Source organism: Bos grunniens, chromosome 4, assembly GCF_055505025.1.
Source record: "Bos grunniens cultivar Pamir isolate PY7600 chromosome 4, Bosgru_T2T1.0, whole genome shotgun sequence".
Classification (NCBI taxonomy): Eukaryota; Metazoa; Chordata; class Mammalia; order Artiodactyla; family Bovidae; genus Bos; species Bos grunniens.
In genome coordinates this window covers 77,190,691-77,207,631 of record NC_141168.1, presented here as the reverse complement: position 1 = coordinate 77,207,631, position 16,941 = coordinate 77,190,691, and the positions used below count along the sequence as shown (strand labels likewise).

Sequence of the window (16,941 nt, the reverse complement as noted above, 5' to 3'; positions counted from 1 at the left end):
TTGGAAGGACTGATGTTGAAGCTGAAACTCCAATACTTTAGCCTCCTGATGAGAAGAACTGATTCATTTGAAAAGACCCTGATGCTGGGAAACATTGTAGGTGAGAGGAGAAGGGGACGGCAGAGGATGAGATGGTTGCATGGCATCACCAACTCGATGGAAGTGAGTTTGAGTAAACTCCGGGAGCTGGTGATGGACAGGGAAACCTGGCATGCTGCAGTCTATGGGGTTATAAAGAGTCAGACTTGACTGAGCGACTGAAATGAACTGTCCAGGGAAAGTCAGCCACGAATTCTGCTTTGTTTTGTTTTGTTTTCTCCTTACCTCCAGCTTTTCAAAGCAAAATGAAAATTAAAAGACGAAAAGCATTTTGAACCTTTATCTGAATTTAATAATACACAGCAGTCAGTTTCCCCTGACACTTTTCAAGAGCTCACTATGTGCCCTGAGCAAAGTCACATGCTTCCCATGTGCTGTTCATTTCACATCTCCCAACAGTTCCATAAATAGGAATGGGTCCTATTTTGCAGGTGAAGCAACTGAGGCTTGCAGAGGTGCAAAGGCCTTGCCTGTGGCCACACAAATAAAGAACTGGAGCTAGTTTGTTTCATTTTAGAGCCCATGTGCAGTGCCAGTAGCATCAGACATTTGGGGTTAAGGGTGGTAACTTATGAGCCAGTTAGCAAGTGTCCCCCAAACTTTATGGCCATGAAAAGCAAGTTCAAAACAGCTGTTTCTCTAAAAGGAGTTAGCAAGCTGGAAGAGTTAGAACAGCATCCTTTAAGCCTCTCATTTTTCATTTTTCAAGTACATACTCAGTGGGTTCAGTTCAGTTCAGTTCAGTCACTCAGTCATGTCCAACTCTTTGTGACCTCATGAATCACAGCACGCCAGGCCTCCCTGTCCATCACCAACTCCCAGAATTCACTCAAACTCATGTCCATCGAGTCGGTGATATCATCCAGCCATCTCATTCTCTGTCATCCCCTTATCCTCCTGCCCCCAATCCCTCCCTGCATCAGAGTCTTTTCCAATGAGTCAACTCTTCGAATGAGGTGGCCAGAGTATTAGAGTTTAAGCTTCAGCATCAGTCCTTCCACTGAACACCCAGGACTGATCTCCTTTAGGATGGAGGGTAGAGAGTATAAAAGCTTCCACTAAATTACTACATACATACGTACATACATAGGAAGGAAAAAGAAAGTTTAAAACATAAATGTTCTTTTCTTCTCATTGCTTCTGTAGATTTTGATTGGAGCCGTCATCGCCATGGGCTCAGCTGACAGAGATGGCCGCCTACACCCAGGAGATGAGCTCGTCTATGTGGATGGAATTCCAGTGGCTGGAAAGACCCACCGCTATGTCATCGACCTTATGCACCATGCAGCCCGGAATGGGCAGGTCAACCTCACTGTGAGAAGAAAGGTGCTATGTGGAGGTGGGTAGCTCGAACCAGCAGCAGGAGTTGGGGGTTAGGTGATGTGATGCTTTGTGAGTCGTGATCAGGACACTGGAAACAACATTTTAAATCGGTTTCCATATTATGAGGGAAAAGACCAACCTAGATATTCCACATGTAACAATGAAGTTGAAAGTGCAGACTTTGACCTCACTAGTATAATACATTTCTAAGCAGTCAGGGACGGGGGAGCCTGGTGGGCTGCCGTTTATGGGGTCGCACAGAGTCGGACACGACTGAAGCGACTTAGCAGCAGCAGCAGCAAGCAGTCTTTGAGGCTGACATTTTCCATGGAGTCATTTAAAAAATTCCTAGCAAAGCCTGGGTCTAATTTAAGATGTGTATGCTCTTTGCTTTTTAGTAGGTGCTAGTTATATGAAGAACATTATAGTAGTGAAAAATATAGATTCTGAAAATGTTCTTCATTGTGTTTACAAGCCAAAAACCTCAGTGTTTTGATACCACAATAAGGCAACGAGGATGGAAAACTAGCTTCCTTTGTAGAGCCTGATAAAAGGTAACAATGGAATGATTACCCTGATTTAGAAAAATACAGCTATATGTTACTCTGAGAAAACACAGTTCATATAACTCCAAAGTTATGAGACAGAGAAATTAGAAGTAATTATTCCCTTTGCAACCATTTTCTCAGCTTCATAAAAGAATCCACAAAGACATACTTTTAAAATCAGCCCTCTTAGTCATATTATGATGATTCAGTTTATCTCTCTTTACCATGTCTCAACTCCCCCAAAAAAGATTTATATTTGTAAGAATTATGTTCATTACAAGCATTATACTTTTTTTTTAATCATCTGAGCACTCAGTAACATTGGGAATATAGTTCCAAACCACAAGTGTTTTTCTCTGTGACAGCACCAACGATGTTCTGGCGTCACCTGCCCCATGAGTCTGCTGGCCTCTTTGCTTAGCTACCTACTGCTCCTCATACAGAATGATCAATGCTAGAATTAGGAGGGACCTTAGAAAGAGCAACGTGAAATCCCTCATGTAACAGATGACAAATCAAGGCCCAGGGGTTCAGTAGATCACCCTGTGGTCTGCAGTGAGTCAGTGATCACGCAGGGACCCATCTCTCCAGCCAGGGCTTCTTTCTTTACACCGTTTCCAGTTCCCTTCCACACTCTACAACCAACCCCATGTCCAGTGAATTCAAAGCCATTAGACCAACCTTTAGCAAATGTCACTCCCTAACATAAGGACTCTTCTACATGTGCTATTATCATCATACGTTTGAATTTTTTAAAAGGCCACCAGCTAATTACAGGCTCTAAACCACTCAAGAAGATAAGGTTTGCTAGTCAAATTAAAAATCCTTTTTGAGTCTTCTAGAAACTAGATTTAGAACAAGAGCCATCACTTAAAAGGCTAAGTCAGAAGTACTGTTAGCCCTTACCCATAGAGACTGCTGTGGATCTTGTATCATACGGAGCTTTTGCTAAGAGGTGCCATTCATCTTCAGAAATTCACGGCAGACCGCTTGACCCAGTGAGGTAAAGCACCTTGAATTATGCCTTATCCTTGGGCGAGGTGCCAGGAGGGAAGACAGTGTTTGCTTGGTTAACATTTAACTGTCTCTCACCCTCCAGAATGATTTTTAATAAAACGTTTGCTGTGTTATATGTTCTGTAACCCAAAGATAAATTAGGAAGATGCTTGATTTACAAGGAAATATACTGCAAAGTGCAAAAACCAGTGCAGCAACATAATTTCATGCTCTTCTTGCCACCAGCTGATCATTGCAAATTAAATTTTGTTCTAATCAACCCAAGCTATTGGAGTGTATGCCAAATACTGCAAAAATGTATTCTTGCAATTTGTGGATTGTGTGACTTCCGTGAAGATACTCTTTGATGCAGTTCTTAGCAACTTTACTCATTTAGGCGTTCAAGTGCATTTCAAGTGCATTTAATTTTTGAAAACGTTCTACTGCAGACTGCTCATTCACACCAGAAGAGTTTCCAAGTTAGTTCAACCCACTCTTCCTTGAAAGCTTTATGAGTATTAAAAACAATTAAGTTCAGCAAAGGATACTTTGATAGTAAAGTCAGTGCCTCGAAATAGGATGGGACAGATTTTAAAAATATGCACAGGAAGACAGCCTTTCTTCATAGCTGCCATTTCTTCAACAGTGAGAAGAGATAGCTGCAAATGGATGTGGGAATGGAGATGTCATTTCTAGGGTTCTTATTATCATGGTTAAAATTATTATGCTTTCCTAAGCCAAGGCAGTGGGGGTACAAGCCTAGCTTATGATGAGATGGTTCAAAGCCGAGGCAAATGAGCAATTAAATAATGAAGAGACAGAAGATGAACAAGAAGACAGGCAGTGTCACCCACTTCTTGCATAAAGGAGCACTGTAATGGAAAAAGAGCTGAAAGAAGGAAGGTCATAGAGATTATACCCTTCAGCATTATGCTTGCTTCGGCTTGTTCAAATGTCCTGCTTCACCTCAGAAGACCCTAGGCAGTGGTTTCCTAGCTAATGCTCAAGAGGGAAAAAAAAAAAAAAAAAACATTGATTATGAGAAATATAGACCAGTTAGTTACATTGAGCAAAAATGAAAATAACGGAGAAACCTGCTTCAAATGTTAACATATACATTATGTATGTTACATACATAACACACTAAAAATAGAAAGGCAAAATTTTCAATTAGACAATGGCAAACTAGACACTCGAAAGTGAGAAATTGTGGAGTAAAGGATGAAAACATCCAATTATGTATCCAATTTTATCAGTTAATTTTAGTACAGATCTTGCACCTTAAACTAGTTTTGAGATTTGTCTTATCCATGCCACTAGCTCCAGTATTTAGCTGTTTTTTCCCCAAGGATAGTAGACGAGTGGCTTTAATTGTTACACTGAAAGTATAAATATTTATATGTCTCAGCTTTGAGATGCTCGACATAGTGACACATTATTTTGAATACATGCTATTCATCTGAGAGAAGAGTGTCTCTGAGGAGTTTCTAGAGCTGATGTGCAAGAAAGTTTTATGACTCAATCAGAACTTGTTAGAGTCCATCTTAAAGCTATCAGCATCTTTTCGTTAACACCTAAGGGAAAGTATGGTCTTCCCTGGTGGCTCAGCTGGTAAAGAATCCGCCTGCAATGTGGGAGACCTGGGTTTGATCCCTGGGTTGGGAAGATCACCTGGAGAAGGGAAAGGCTACCCACTCCAGAATCCTGACCTAGAGAATTCCATGGCCTGTATAGGCCATGGGGTCGCAAAGAGTTGGACATGACTGAGCGACTTTCACTTTGAAGGGAAAGTGATTATTGGCCCGATGCTGAGAAAGGGAAAAGTCTTCTTTACAACTGGGTGAAAAGTTTAGTCAGTGATTAGGGTACTGGTGCGGAGAAGGCAGTGGCACCCCACTCCAGTACTCTTGCCTGGAAAATTCCATGGACGGAGGAGCCTGGTAGGCTGCAGTCCATGGGGTCGCTGAGAGTCGGACACGATTGAGCGACTTCACTTTCACTTTCCACTTTCATGCACTGGAGAAGGAAATGGCAACCCACTCCAGTGTTCTTGCCTGGAGAATCCCAGAGACGGGGTAGCCTAGCAGGCTGCCGTCTATGGGGTCGCACAGAGTCGGACACAACTGAAGTGACTTGCAGCAGGGTACTGGTTAATTTCCTGCTCCTGACTGCTATACTTTTTGTCAGTTCTAAATGCAGTCCCTTATTCTTTGTCTATAAGCATTTAAATAAGTTGTCTGCCCTGTTGAGCATAAAGCAGGAGTACATAAAATCAAATGCCTGTGGGTGGGCCAGCCCCTTACATGGCAAGGGCACTACAGGGATGCACTATGCCTGTGGACACTCTAGCGCACGTATCTAAGCTCTACCATGCACAGTCCCCATTGCCTCAGCCATGCTTTAAGACTCACACATCTGCAGTGCTGTCATACGTCTGTGGGACAGTCCTGAGAAGGGACCCAGGCACACCCTGAAAGCAGGCAGGGGCTGCTTGGTTACAGAGTCTGAGAATTCTGATACCCACCGGGTGATCTTGAAGGGAAAAAAGGGCTCTGGTTGAAAAAGTCTCTTTGCCTACATGCTCCTCACTCCATGGGTAAATGAGTAAATCAGGAATGTACAGGAGACACTGGGGAGTAGTTGAGACTGTGGGGTCTTGCACATTTCATACTCAGTCAAGAGGGCAGCAATTGCCCAACTCTAATTGATTATTGGAAGCTTCCCAGGTGGTGCTAGTGGTAAAGAACCCACTTGCCACTGCAGGAGACGTAAGAGACATGGGTTTGATCCCTGGGTCTGAAGATCCCCTGGAGAAGGGCATGGCAACCTACTCCAGTATTTTTGCCTGGAGAATCCCATGGACAGAGGAGCCAAATATTTCAAGAGAAACTAGAAATCCAGCTTTCTATAAAATTTCCCTGTTTAAAAATATTGCCAATTAATTTTAATAATCATTTAATAAACTCTAGGCCAGCACTGTGCGGAGAAGGCAATGGCACCCCACTCCAGTACTCTTGCCTGGAAAATCCCATGGACGGAGGAGCCTGGTAGGCTTCAGTCCATGGGGTCGCTAGGAGTTGGACACGACTGAGCGACTTCACTTTCACTTTTCACTTTCATGCATTGGAGAAGAAAATGGCAACCCACTCCAGTGTTCTTGCCTGGAGAATCCCAGGGACAGGGGAGCCTGGTGGGCTGCCGTCTATGGGGTCGCATAGGGTCGGACACGACTGAAGCGACTTAGCAGCAGCAGGCCAGCACTGTGAAGGAATCATTAATAGGTCTGCAGACCAGGAGCAGCTCCTGGCCAGCACTTGACTGTTCTTGTCAAAACTACTTCAACCTGGAGGACTTTATCAATGACACCTGCCTTCCCAGACTCTCTCTCCCAGTCAGCACAGTGATGATTTCCAGTATGACCGGTGAGGACAGACAGAAGCTAAACCTAAAAATTAATTATTTGATTTGAGTAGATATTAAGTGACTGAATTTTGTATACTCATTTGGCTGTAAGCCAGAAGGATGAGTCAGGGATACTGGAAATTAGTGAGTTTTTTTTTTTTTTTAATGCACATGGTATTTAGTCACTTTCTGACATTTTACTATATTATTCTAAAACAATGTTATTCATGCTCCATACCAGGAAGTGTTATTGAAAAGAAGACAGGCTCGTTTGTGTCTAGAGACAGCCAAGTAGAAAAATGATGTGGAATCAGTTCTATTCCTCAAAGCCAATCGTTGGAAGTCGTCTTAACTCCCTGGGTTTAAATGTGCTCGTGGTGTTAAAGATAAAGAACATTGTTGGAGAGGATGAAAGAGACATCCAGAAGCAATAGAAATGTACTCTGTTAATGTATTTGACTCCTTCACTCACCCGGGGACCACTTGCATTGACTTAAACAATGATTGTCTTTCTTTCTCCCTTTAGAACCAGTGGCAGATCCACTGTGAGTCATTTACTGCAAAGACAGATAATTTTTCTTTGTGCTGCTGTACTGACGACTGCAGCTCTCAACTCCCTAAAATATGACAGCCAGAAAATGAGATCTTTCTTGTCACTGCCTATGACATTTAGTTACTGATTTGGTCCAGTAACTTGGGGAGCTCTTCAATTTAATGTTGCAGCATAATAATTGTTTGTTTTTCTTCTTCCTGACTATCTCTAATCACTTTATTTCCAACTTGTGCAAGGACTGATAAAGGACATGTGTGCTTCACCAGGACAATAACAGCTTGTCTTTGGATGATGTTTTCTAGTGGAGAGGGTTCATTTTACAGGCAGTTTGAAATTCTGGTAGAAAAGAGGAAAAAGCTTTGCCATTGACATTTTTTGTTGTTTTTCTTTTATCACTTCAGTACATTTCTTACAGATGAATGGCATCTATTTGCTTTATTTTATTAAAACCTGATTGAGTAAATATCACAGAAAATTCAAATTTATCAAGTGATAATAAGCAGCAGCCTGGATCTTCTTCATTTTGTACTTACAGATGAGAAATGAATACATTTTTGTAAAGATCATTTGTAAAACAGTATTTTAGTAAATGCAGTTCCATTTTCTGTAGGTATCAGTGTAACAAAACATCTCTTATAGTCAGTGTTCTTGCTCCCTGATTTTTGAACTGACTTTGATTTTTGAAATGAAATGATTTTTCATTTCAGAATATAATTGCAGCTTAAGTAAGAAGCCCTCACTGGAACTTTGGCTAATTATTTTTAACTTGCCATATGAGACAACTTCCAGTATGCCAAATAGGAAACCATATCTAAAGACCCAAAAAAGAATCATTAATTATCATTATTTTCATCATTATTTTCAGTCTTAATGTCCCTCTATTCCATAAATATCTTTTGAGTACAGATGGACAGGGAGGCCTGGCGTGCTGCAGTCCATGGGGTCTCAAAGAGTCGGACATGACTGAGCGACTAAACTGAATCAAATTGTAAGATGGAGATGAAATGGTCATTTTTCTAATTACAGCATTCTACCTGCTTGCTTTTAAGTTTTTTTTCATCAGAATACCAGAACCTAAGTATTATTGTAAAATAACAAAATTCTTTCTTGGATGATAGATCAACTTTCAATTTAAAACCTAGCTTCTCTTGGCTGCCAACTTTCTGTCATTTCCCCCTGAAAATATACTTACTTTCTCATGGAAGTATTGGCTTGGTTTATCTGGTTGATATAAACTATATTTTGTAATAATACAGAATTTAAATGAACAAGGCTTCTAACACCTCCCTTAGAGATTCAAAGTTCATCATTCCTTAGCCTGATATCATTGTTAGATTTGATCCTAGAGTGAGCAAAGTAAGTGTTTTCCACCTATACAAAGTGAATTAACACTTCAAGGCTAACAGGGTGTCACAATATTAAATAAAACCATGGCTATTTAGTAAAATTGCAATAGAGCTCTTACATGGACATCCCCTGTTAGCCCCAGCTACAATCAGCATTCCTCCCAGTGTGGCCTTGAAACCTCATCTAAGTTCCTGGGCTCAGTTGTTCCTATATCTACTGAAAAAACTTCTTGGGTGGACTTTGAAGATGTGTATTTCATGCTAGTTCTATAAGTTTTATGTGTAGTACAGTTTAGGATTCTGTCTACCTGTTTCATGGTCTTTTATGGTCTGTCTTAAGATCAATTATGATCATGAAACTAAGAAGCCCTATATTTCAAACTAGGTGTTGTCTAAGGGAGTTGTAATTTTACCAAGGAGAATTTATAAACAAGTAACAGCACAGGGGGACTTGAGGAGGGGTTTTACTTGCATTTGCTGAGAAGGGTGGAAGGGAACAAGACCTAGGGGCCTCCTTAACCAGGTTCATAGCCTTTTAAATATGCATCACATCCAGAGACTGGGAGAATAGGAGCCAGTCAAGCAGTCTTGTAACAATACAGGTGTCTGGAACAGTGCCCAGGGCACAGGAGATGCTCGTTCATTCAGACTCTGGCTAAATAACCAGGTACCTGTGTATGATGTGTGTTCCAGGGGAGCCCTGCCCAGAGAATGGGAGGAGTCCAGGCTCCGTGTCGACCCACCACAGTTCTCCTCGCAGTGACTACGCAACCTACACCAACACCTACAGCAACAGTAACCATGCCGTCCCCACCAGCAACGCCTCTCCCCCCGAAGGCTTCGCCTCCCACAGCCTGCAGACCAGCGACGTGGTCATTCACCGCAAAGAGAACGAGGGTTTCGGCTTTGTCATCATCAGCTCCCTGAACAGGCCAGAGTCTGGATCCACTATAAGTAAGTGACTGCTCTGCCTGCTTTTGAATAAGAGGTCATCTTTCCATTGTCTGGTGGTGGGGGATCCCAGATAAGCAGACCAGAGAAATGTTGTGTTCATAAATAAATGTGCAGCCTGAAAGTCACAGGCTACAGTCACAACTAAGGCATCTTTAACACTTGACCAGTCAAAATGCTGACTTTGGCTTAGAAAGAATGCAAGACTACCACTGATGTCCCCCCAAACCCACAACCCCCATGAAAGCTCTTCTTTCACTTTATATTGGGAAGAAAATAAAGCAGAGTGATATAGGAGTCTTGATATGAGGAAAGGGGCACTCCTGTTCCATAGAGTGACTGATATGAGACCAAGACACAGAGCTGGGCAGGAGCTAGGCCATGCAGGGCCTCACACACCCTGGGAAGGAGTGTGGATTATAGATTAAATCCTTGTGAGCCATTGGAAGGTTCTAAATGGTAGACAGATATCTAACTTAATATTTTTAAAAGATGAATCCAGCTACTTGTTAAAAATGAAATCAGAGGAAAGAGAGCTGGAGTGGAAGTGTGAGACACAGTGAGGAGGCCTTTAAAAGAGTCCTGTGGATCGTGCTGATATTCTGTGATGGATAAAATATTAAATCACTGTGCTGTGCATCTGTAACTAATGTATTATTGTAGGTCAACTATATTTTAGTAAAAAAATAAATAAATTTTACAATAAGTGAATAACTTAATAAGACAGCCCTGGAGGTCCAGAGATTCTAGTGCCTTCCCTTAGGGTAGAAATTGTGGAATGGGGGAAGTGGGTGATTTCACCTTCAGAGGTTCCTCCAAATCTCTGGTTCCAAGAGACTGTACAACAGGTGACAGCCAGAGGTTATATTTCTCTTCTGATCAAGCATCTTTGCAGATTCTCAGCTTCTGCAGTGGTTTTCCTTTCAGCCACACTATTTCAAAAGTTACTTGTCAGCCAGCAAGCATTAGGACGGAAGTGATAGGAAAACTTGTTCAATTTTTATGTTGAAGTGATTTAGCCCAAAATGGTGTGAATAGAAACACTATAATAGAGAGCAATAAGAGGAAAAAAATAATAATAATTGAGTCATGTTGTGGTCCTAAATTTTGTATTAATTGTGGTTGTTCCCAGCACATGGTGGGGGGTGCAGATGTCAAACAGTGCTCAAGAAATCAAATTGTTGAGTATGAATACGAACTTTTTATGATAAAGTTAATGTTAGCAAAATACTACCAGGACTAAATGCCAGAGAATTGCCCTGTTTAGCTTCAGCTTTGACAAATTCAAGGGTGGAAACTATAGAAGCATTAAACCTCGTTGAATATGTACGGAAGCTAAATTGCATACATCTGAAAGTACGATTTCACTTATCTTTTTCTTCATGATAAGCCAAAGAAATAAATCCAGTCTTTAAGCTTAGAGTAAAAGCAGGATTCTGTCAGTGTGGTGGATTCACCAAGATTAAAAGGACACAAGACTAAAGATTTTCATGAATTATATAAATAGTTTGCCAATAATTTACACTTGGGGAAAACATTCACAGAGAGCTTTTGTAGCTATTCCAGTCATTCAAATTGTGTGTCGGATCCTGTCGGGACAGGATACTTAAAGGACTGGAATAAAACAAAGTATACTGCCACAATGAAAGTGTTAAGAATGTACGTAAGGTCTCATCTTTATTTGAAGTGTAACAGCATAATTGCTAAATGTACAGGAGGATGTGTGTACGCACACACATGCACTTATTACGTAAAGAAGCCACAGATGATCTTTCTCTTGCAGAGAAGATCCATGCACGGACAGATTTGGAGAACACCAGGTACCAGTGCTTACAATTAAATGTGGATTTTTCTTTCTGCCAAGTGACATTAGACTGACCTCAAAAGAGTAATTCTACCCCTTTTTTGAAATGGTATTATTTTATATCACCCTGGACAGTGGAAATAGATTCTAGAGTTCATGATACTTCTTAGCTTCTTTTTTTTCACATATTTATTTCTTTTCAATTTAAGAAAATTGAAACACACACTGTCCCTATGTTCCATGGGAAGAGCAGCTATTACACTGATAGCACATAGTGTTTACAGCCTATAATTTGCAACATGCAGCTAAAAGGTTCCTAGACCTAATACTGTTTTATACCTAACTTTCATAATAATTTTCAACTCTAATGTTGGAGAGAAAGACTAAGCACCTCTTTGTTGTGCCACACAGCCACTGTCAGAAGATCAAGCTTTCCTGGGCTCTGGGAGACTGGGAGAATCTGATGCTATCAGGAGTCACAGTCATTCCCGGGGCTGTGTCATGTTTCTCTTAGTTTCTTATCTGAGCATCAGATCTTGAACACATTTGTAGTTTATTTTTAAGGCTACTGAGACGCTTTCCTTAACGGACAGGCGCTGTTATTTATGCCTTTGATAGGGGTACTATCACATTTAGGCGAGGGAGTGGTGTGGCTATAATCATACTGTCTGCTCCTGAAACCTGGCTCGTCACTTACTGGCTGTGTGACCTTGAAGAAATTTCACAAGCTTTTTGGACTTTACAGTTTCCTTGAATGAAAAGAGAAAGTAATTCTAATGCCTGTGTCATCAGGTTGCTATGAGGGTTGAGTGAATTAGTACAAATAAGTGCTTAGAAAAACTCTGCCTCAGAGTAAGCACTAAGTATGCCCTTGTTGCTGCCTTGACCACCTTGCCTGCTAGGAATCATCACTGCAATCAGCTCACTCTTCTCGGAGTGCTGAGTTCACGCTGGCATCAGTTCAGTCTGCCATTTGTCAGTGCCCCCCACTCTCCCAAAGCAGCTAAATCTGAGCCACAGATGAGCATCTCTGAGGGCCAGCACCCCCTCTCCCATCCTGACCTTCTGGGTGCAGAGTCTTCCCGATGCCCCAGGCCAGTAGTAGGGGCGGTAAGAGCAGCAGTGTCGTCGGCCACAGCAGACCAGCAGGCCTTGCTGAGGCTTCAGGCAGGAAGTCTCCCCAGACTTCACTAACCAATGGACTAGAAAAGGCGTGGCAGACATCAGAATTCAGACTCAAGGCTGTAGCTTTTAGAATATCCAGCAAACCTGATGTCTCTGTTGACTGTATCAGAGAAGAGCAGAGATCTGGAGATCCTGTGTAAGCTTCCCTGCCCTCCAGACAAAGAAAGCATTCCCTTCCCCAGCTTCTTCAGCCCATGTGGCAACTTAGTCAGGGAGGCCAGATGTTTAACCAATTGGGAACTTTGAAAACCAGCAAGCTTCCTGAACATTTTTGTCCCATTATCCAAAATATTGCTTTTGTTTTTTAGACTTTAAAATTGAACTCAAGGGAAAACAAAGTGGTTTGCAAACCAGAACCTAGGGTAACAGTGAACTGTAACAGGCATTTGCACTTAAAAGTGTTTGAAAGGATTAAAAAAAAATTATATATAAAGCTGTTCATGGCCATGTTATTGATAAACATTGAAAGTTGGAAGTAATGTTAGAAGTTTCTCCAGAACTGGAAATGATGGTATATTTGGAAAGTTCAAGGGATTTGCTGCCCATGACTGACTCTCCTGTCGTGCTTGCTGAGGTTTTGTACTCAGGATAAAGAAGGCTCAGGTAGGCTTCTGATTCAGAGTGGATCAGATGCCTGCTCTATAAAAATGCCCCAGCGGCCACGTGCAGTGGGGTTGACAGGTCAGTCTTTGGGCCTCCCTAGTGGAAGGTCTGAGTCTGACAACCTGGTTTTATTACAGAGCTATAACCTGTCACCACAGATGCTTCCTGCTCTGACCTCGAAACCTGTTTTCCTACCAGCGGTTCCCAAGAAGGGCTTTGACACAACTGATGAAATAAAGTGATGCTTAGTGTCCTGCTCTTATAAAACCTGTGAGGAAGGTTATGTTGAAATGTATGGAGTCAGCGTGCCTGGGCAGCTCGGAAATCGGTGGTAGGGGCCGGTAGCCTGTTGAGCGGATTCATAAACTTAGGTGCAAACAAACTGAAGGTCAGGCATGCTCAGGACAGCAACCGTAACCCAACTAGGCAGCAGCAGTGGAGGAACAAGCACTTCAGCCTTTCTTTCCCTTATTCACATTGTCCCAATGTCATCAACTGGTTTCTGTCTTTACTGGAAATGCCTCACTGGTCAACACGATACTGGCTCTTCATCTTTCAGCTCTGGGTGAGAGTTGAAAATCTTTTTTCCCGCACGTGAACTTTCTCTGGCACAGGTGGGGAGCACAGACTAGGTCATTGTTGACTTTCCCTAATGCCCACTGCAATCTGATATTCTAGGGAAAAGTTAGTCAGTTTTACCTTTGGTAGAATGCCCTGATGACTCGCAAAGTTCTTAATGATATCCATAGGTCCTGGTGTTGAAAAGTTATTCTAGAGATTCAGAAACTTATCCAGTGGCTCTTTTGTGACATTTTAAGTGTAATTTACCAAAAAGGATGAAATAAAACTGAACAATTGGTAAAGAAATTTTTTTTCCACCTGAACTCATCCCACCAACCATGCAGCCACTGAATAGTCATTTGAGTTTAGGAGAGGTACAAATTAAAACCTAAAATCAAGACTTCTGTAGTTTTGCCCTAACACACAGAGATTCAAAATAAATGAAAAGTGCATTGGACAACAAGTCCGAGCCTCTCTCCAGCTCATCCACTGACTATTGTGTCCCTTGAGTGAGTCACTTGGTTTTCCTGTGCTCATTCCTTGTGTACATGATTAGGAAAAATGGTCTTAATAGCCTCTTTCAGCTCTAAATTATATTATGCCATGAATCATCATGGAAATAAGATATTTGGTTAGGTTTGTGTGTGAAAAGCCTTGGATAAGTTTGAGGCCTGGCTTATATTTTTCACTGCCTTAAGTTATCACTTTACACTTCTGTTACTTTCATTTTTGTTGTTTTTAGGGTGCTCCTCACACTTTCATTTCTTTTGTTCATCTTATCCTTTGTCAGGAAATGATCTGAAACATACCTTAAACGTTAAACTCCTAAACATACCTAACTAGCTTCCCCTTTAAGGCATTTTAAGGCAAGATTTCCCTCCTTCTTTCACTTATAAAATTATAGCATTTGTGTAAAGCACTGAGGTAAAATGAATGAGGCTGATGGAGGCAAAGACCACCGTGCCACGGGGCTCTGCCCCTCACCTCAGCCGGCCATCCTCGGGAAGCAGCGGCTCTCGGCATACCTGGAACCTTCAGTGGAACACTCGTTTTAATGTCCCATAGTCACAGAGGTCTGCCCTAAAGTGAAACCTCTGAGGGGCTTCCCAGGTGGCATTGTGATAAAGAATCCTCCTGCCAATACAGGAGATGTAAGAGACGCTGTTTCAGTCCCTTGGTCAGAAAGATCCCCTGGAGGAGGCCAGGCAACCCACTCCAGTAGTCTTGCCTGGAGAATCCCATGAACAGAGGAGTCTGATGGGCTACAGTCCATAAGGTCGCAAAGAGTCGGACACGACTAAAGTGACTTAGCACGGACACGCAAACATCAGCAATCAGTAAGCGGCCCATCTTACATTTTATTGCTTTGGGTTATAGCAGTGGGTTTTCTTCCAAACTCCATACTGAGGTTTGTTCAGTGATCGCCTTAAAAATAGAGGCAATTGGTGCCACTCGTGCTACTGCTGGGACCCTGGCCTTTTCCAAGACAACAATACCCCAGAAGTGGTTGCCAGAAGGTTTCTGAAGTTATACCCATGCAGTGGAATTAGAAAGTGAATCCTCTTGGTCTCTCTGTCATTGGTTTGCAAAAGCAAGTTCCCTTTCAGAGTTCTTAGCCAGCTTTATAAACTTAAATATTCCCTTAATCCTTGAAAGAATCTCTACTTTGAATTCCTTTAATGACATAGTGGCTTTTGCTTTGAGTTTTATGCTGAAAGTAGTTCACTCAGGAGGTGTGATGGTGTCACCCACACTGTTAAGGTGGTGCTTTTGTAACAGAAAAAATATGGTGGAGCAGAGGACTATATATAAAACACTAGTTTTCCCTCAAATATCTGCTTCTAAATATAACTCATGAAACCATATGATAAGCAAATGTCTTCATAATCTTCTAGAAAATCTACATGTTAATACATAAAAAATATAATAAGGTGTTCAGTCTGCACTGAGGTACATATGTTTTAAGGCAAACCAACCTTTTCACATTTATTTTTTTCTTTTCTTTTTTTTTTTTAATTAATTTTATTTTATTTTTAAACCTTACATAATTGTATTAGTTTTGCCAAATATCAAAATGAATCCACCACAGGTATACATGTGTTCCCCATCCTGGACCCTCCTCCCTCCTCCCTCCCCATACCATCCCTCTGGGTCGTCCCAGTGCACCAGCCCCAAGCATCCAGCATCGTGCATTGAACCTGGACTGGCATCTCGTTTCATACATGACATTTCACATGTTTCAATGCCATTCTCCCAAATCTTCCCACCCTCTCCCTCTCCCTCTCCCACAGAGTCCATAAGACTGTTCTATACATCAGTGTCTCTTTTGCTGTCTCGTATACAGGGTTATCGTTACCATCTTTCTAAATTCCATATATATGCGTTAGTATACTGTATTGGTGTTTTTCCTTCTGGCTTACTTCACTCTGTATAATAGGCTCCAGTTTCACATTTATATGTGTGACTTGATTTCTGCTTTAGGAAGTAGCCAGGGGCTAGGGTCTGAGTGGAGTACAGTTTTTAATCAAGCAAAGTTCATCCAGAAAGGTGGCACTTTCTGTGTATAATCCAATCTTCCCACAATGAGTCCTTGATCATAATACCCCTGATAAAAAAATATCTACAGAGTAAATCTCAAACACACTTCTCTTACATGCAAGACCCTAAGTAATGTAAATGCAGCCATTTTTTACCAGTAGCTCCTCACAGTTCCGCTCCATCAAAGCTGGTTTAGTTACCCCTGAAAGACAACTTTTGCTTTCCTGCCCCATAGTCCATGTTTTGGCTGCTGCCACTTGAAATACCTTCTTTTATCCACTAATAAATGTTATCAAGCTCTTCCCCAGGTACTGTACTAAGAATCTTCCACTATGTTTAATTTTCACAGCAACCCTATGCGGTACAGAAGTGAAAGCTGCTCAGTCATGTCCGACTCTTTGCAACTCCATGGGCTATACAGTCCATGGAATTCTCCAGGCCAGAATACTGGAGTGGGTAGCTTTTCCCTTCTCCAGGGGATCTTCCCAACCCAGGGATCGAACCCAGGTCTCTCACACTGCAGGTGGATTCTTTACCAACTGAGCCACAAGGGAAGCCCATGAGGTAGAGACTACTGCCCAAACAGTAAGCATCTCTTACAAGCAACTCAGAAATCTCTTCTTAATTTCTGAATGAGAGTCTGCCTGAAGCCTCACCCTTCTTTCTTAAGTGTTTTCTGCAGTTCTTATACGAAATTCTTCTTCATTTTGTTTTTTGTTGTTTTTTTTTTTGTCTTCAAATCTCTTGATTGTTGACTGCTCTGTGATTTCCTTTCTCTTATCATGTCTTATTACTCTCACTGTCGTTTTATTTTTCATATGTTTTGCTAACCCTAAATGGAAGTTCCTTAAGGGCAAGAAATTATGACATCTCTTTAAATCCCTCATAGTTCCTGGTAGTATGCTCTTCAAGGATTTGTCACATAATTTATGTTGGTGGGATAGGGTTGGATTGGACTCTCATACAGCGACCTAGCCCTGCCCTCATCAAAGTGTGAATGTTCTCTGCTCCAACTCTCTATATACTTAACTA

At 41.7% G+C, this 16,941-nt stretch overlaps 1 protein-coding gene across 18 annotated transcripts in view; it reads left to right on the top strand.

The window, feature by feature from the left end:
• Positions 1 to 16,941, top strand: part of MAGI2 (membrane associated guanylate kinase, WW and PDZ domain containing 2) — a 1,472,356-nt gene that overhangs the window by 1,291,715 nt on the left and 163,700 nt on the right. For all 18 annotated transcript variants that reach the window (XM_086397095.1, XM_086397093.1, XM_086397091.1 and 15 more), the window contains 2 exons: positions 1,246 to 1,438; positions 8,961 to 9,221. In XM_086397095.1, coding sequence (XP_086253221.1) covers positions 1,246 to 1,438; positions 8,961 to 9,221 — 454 coding nt within the window. The remainder of the gene's footprint in view (positions 1 to 1,245; positions 1,439 to 8,960; positions 9,222 to 16,941) is intronic.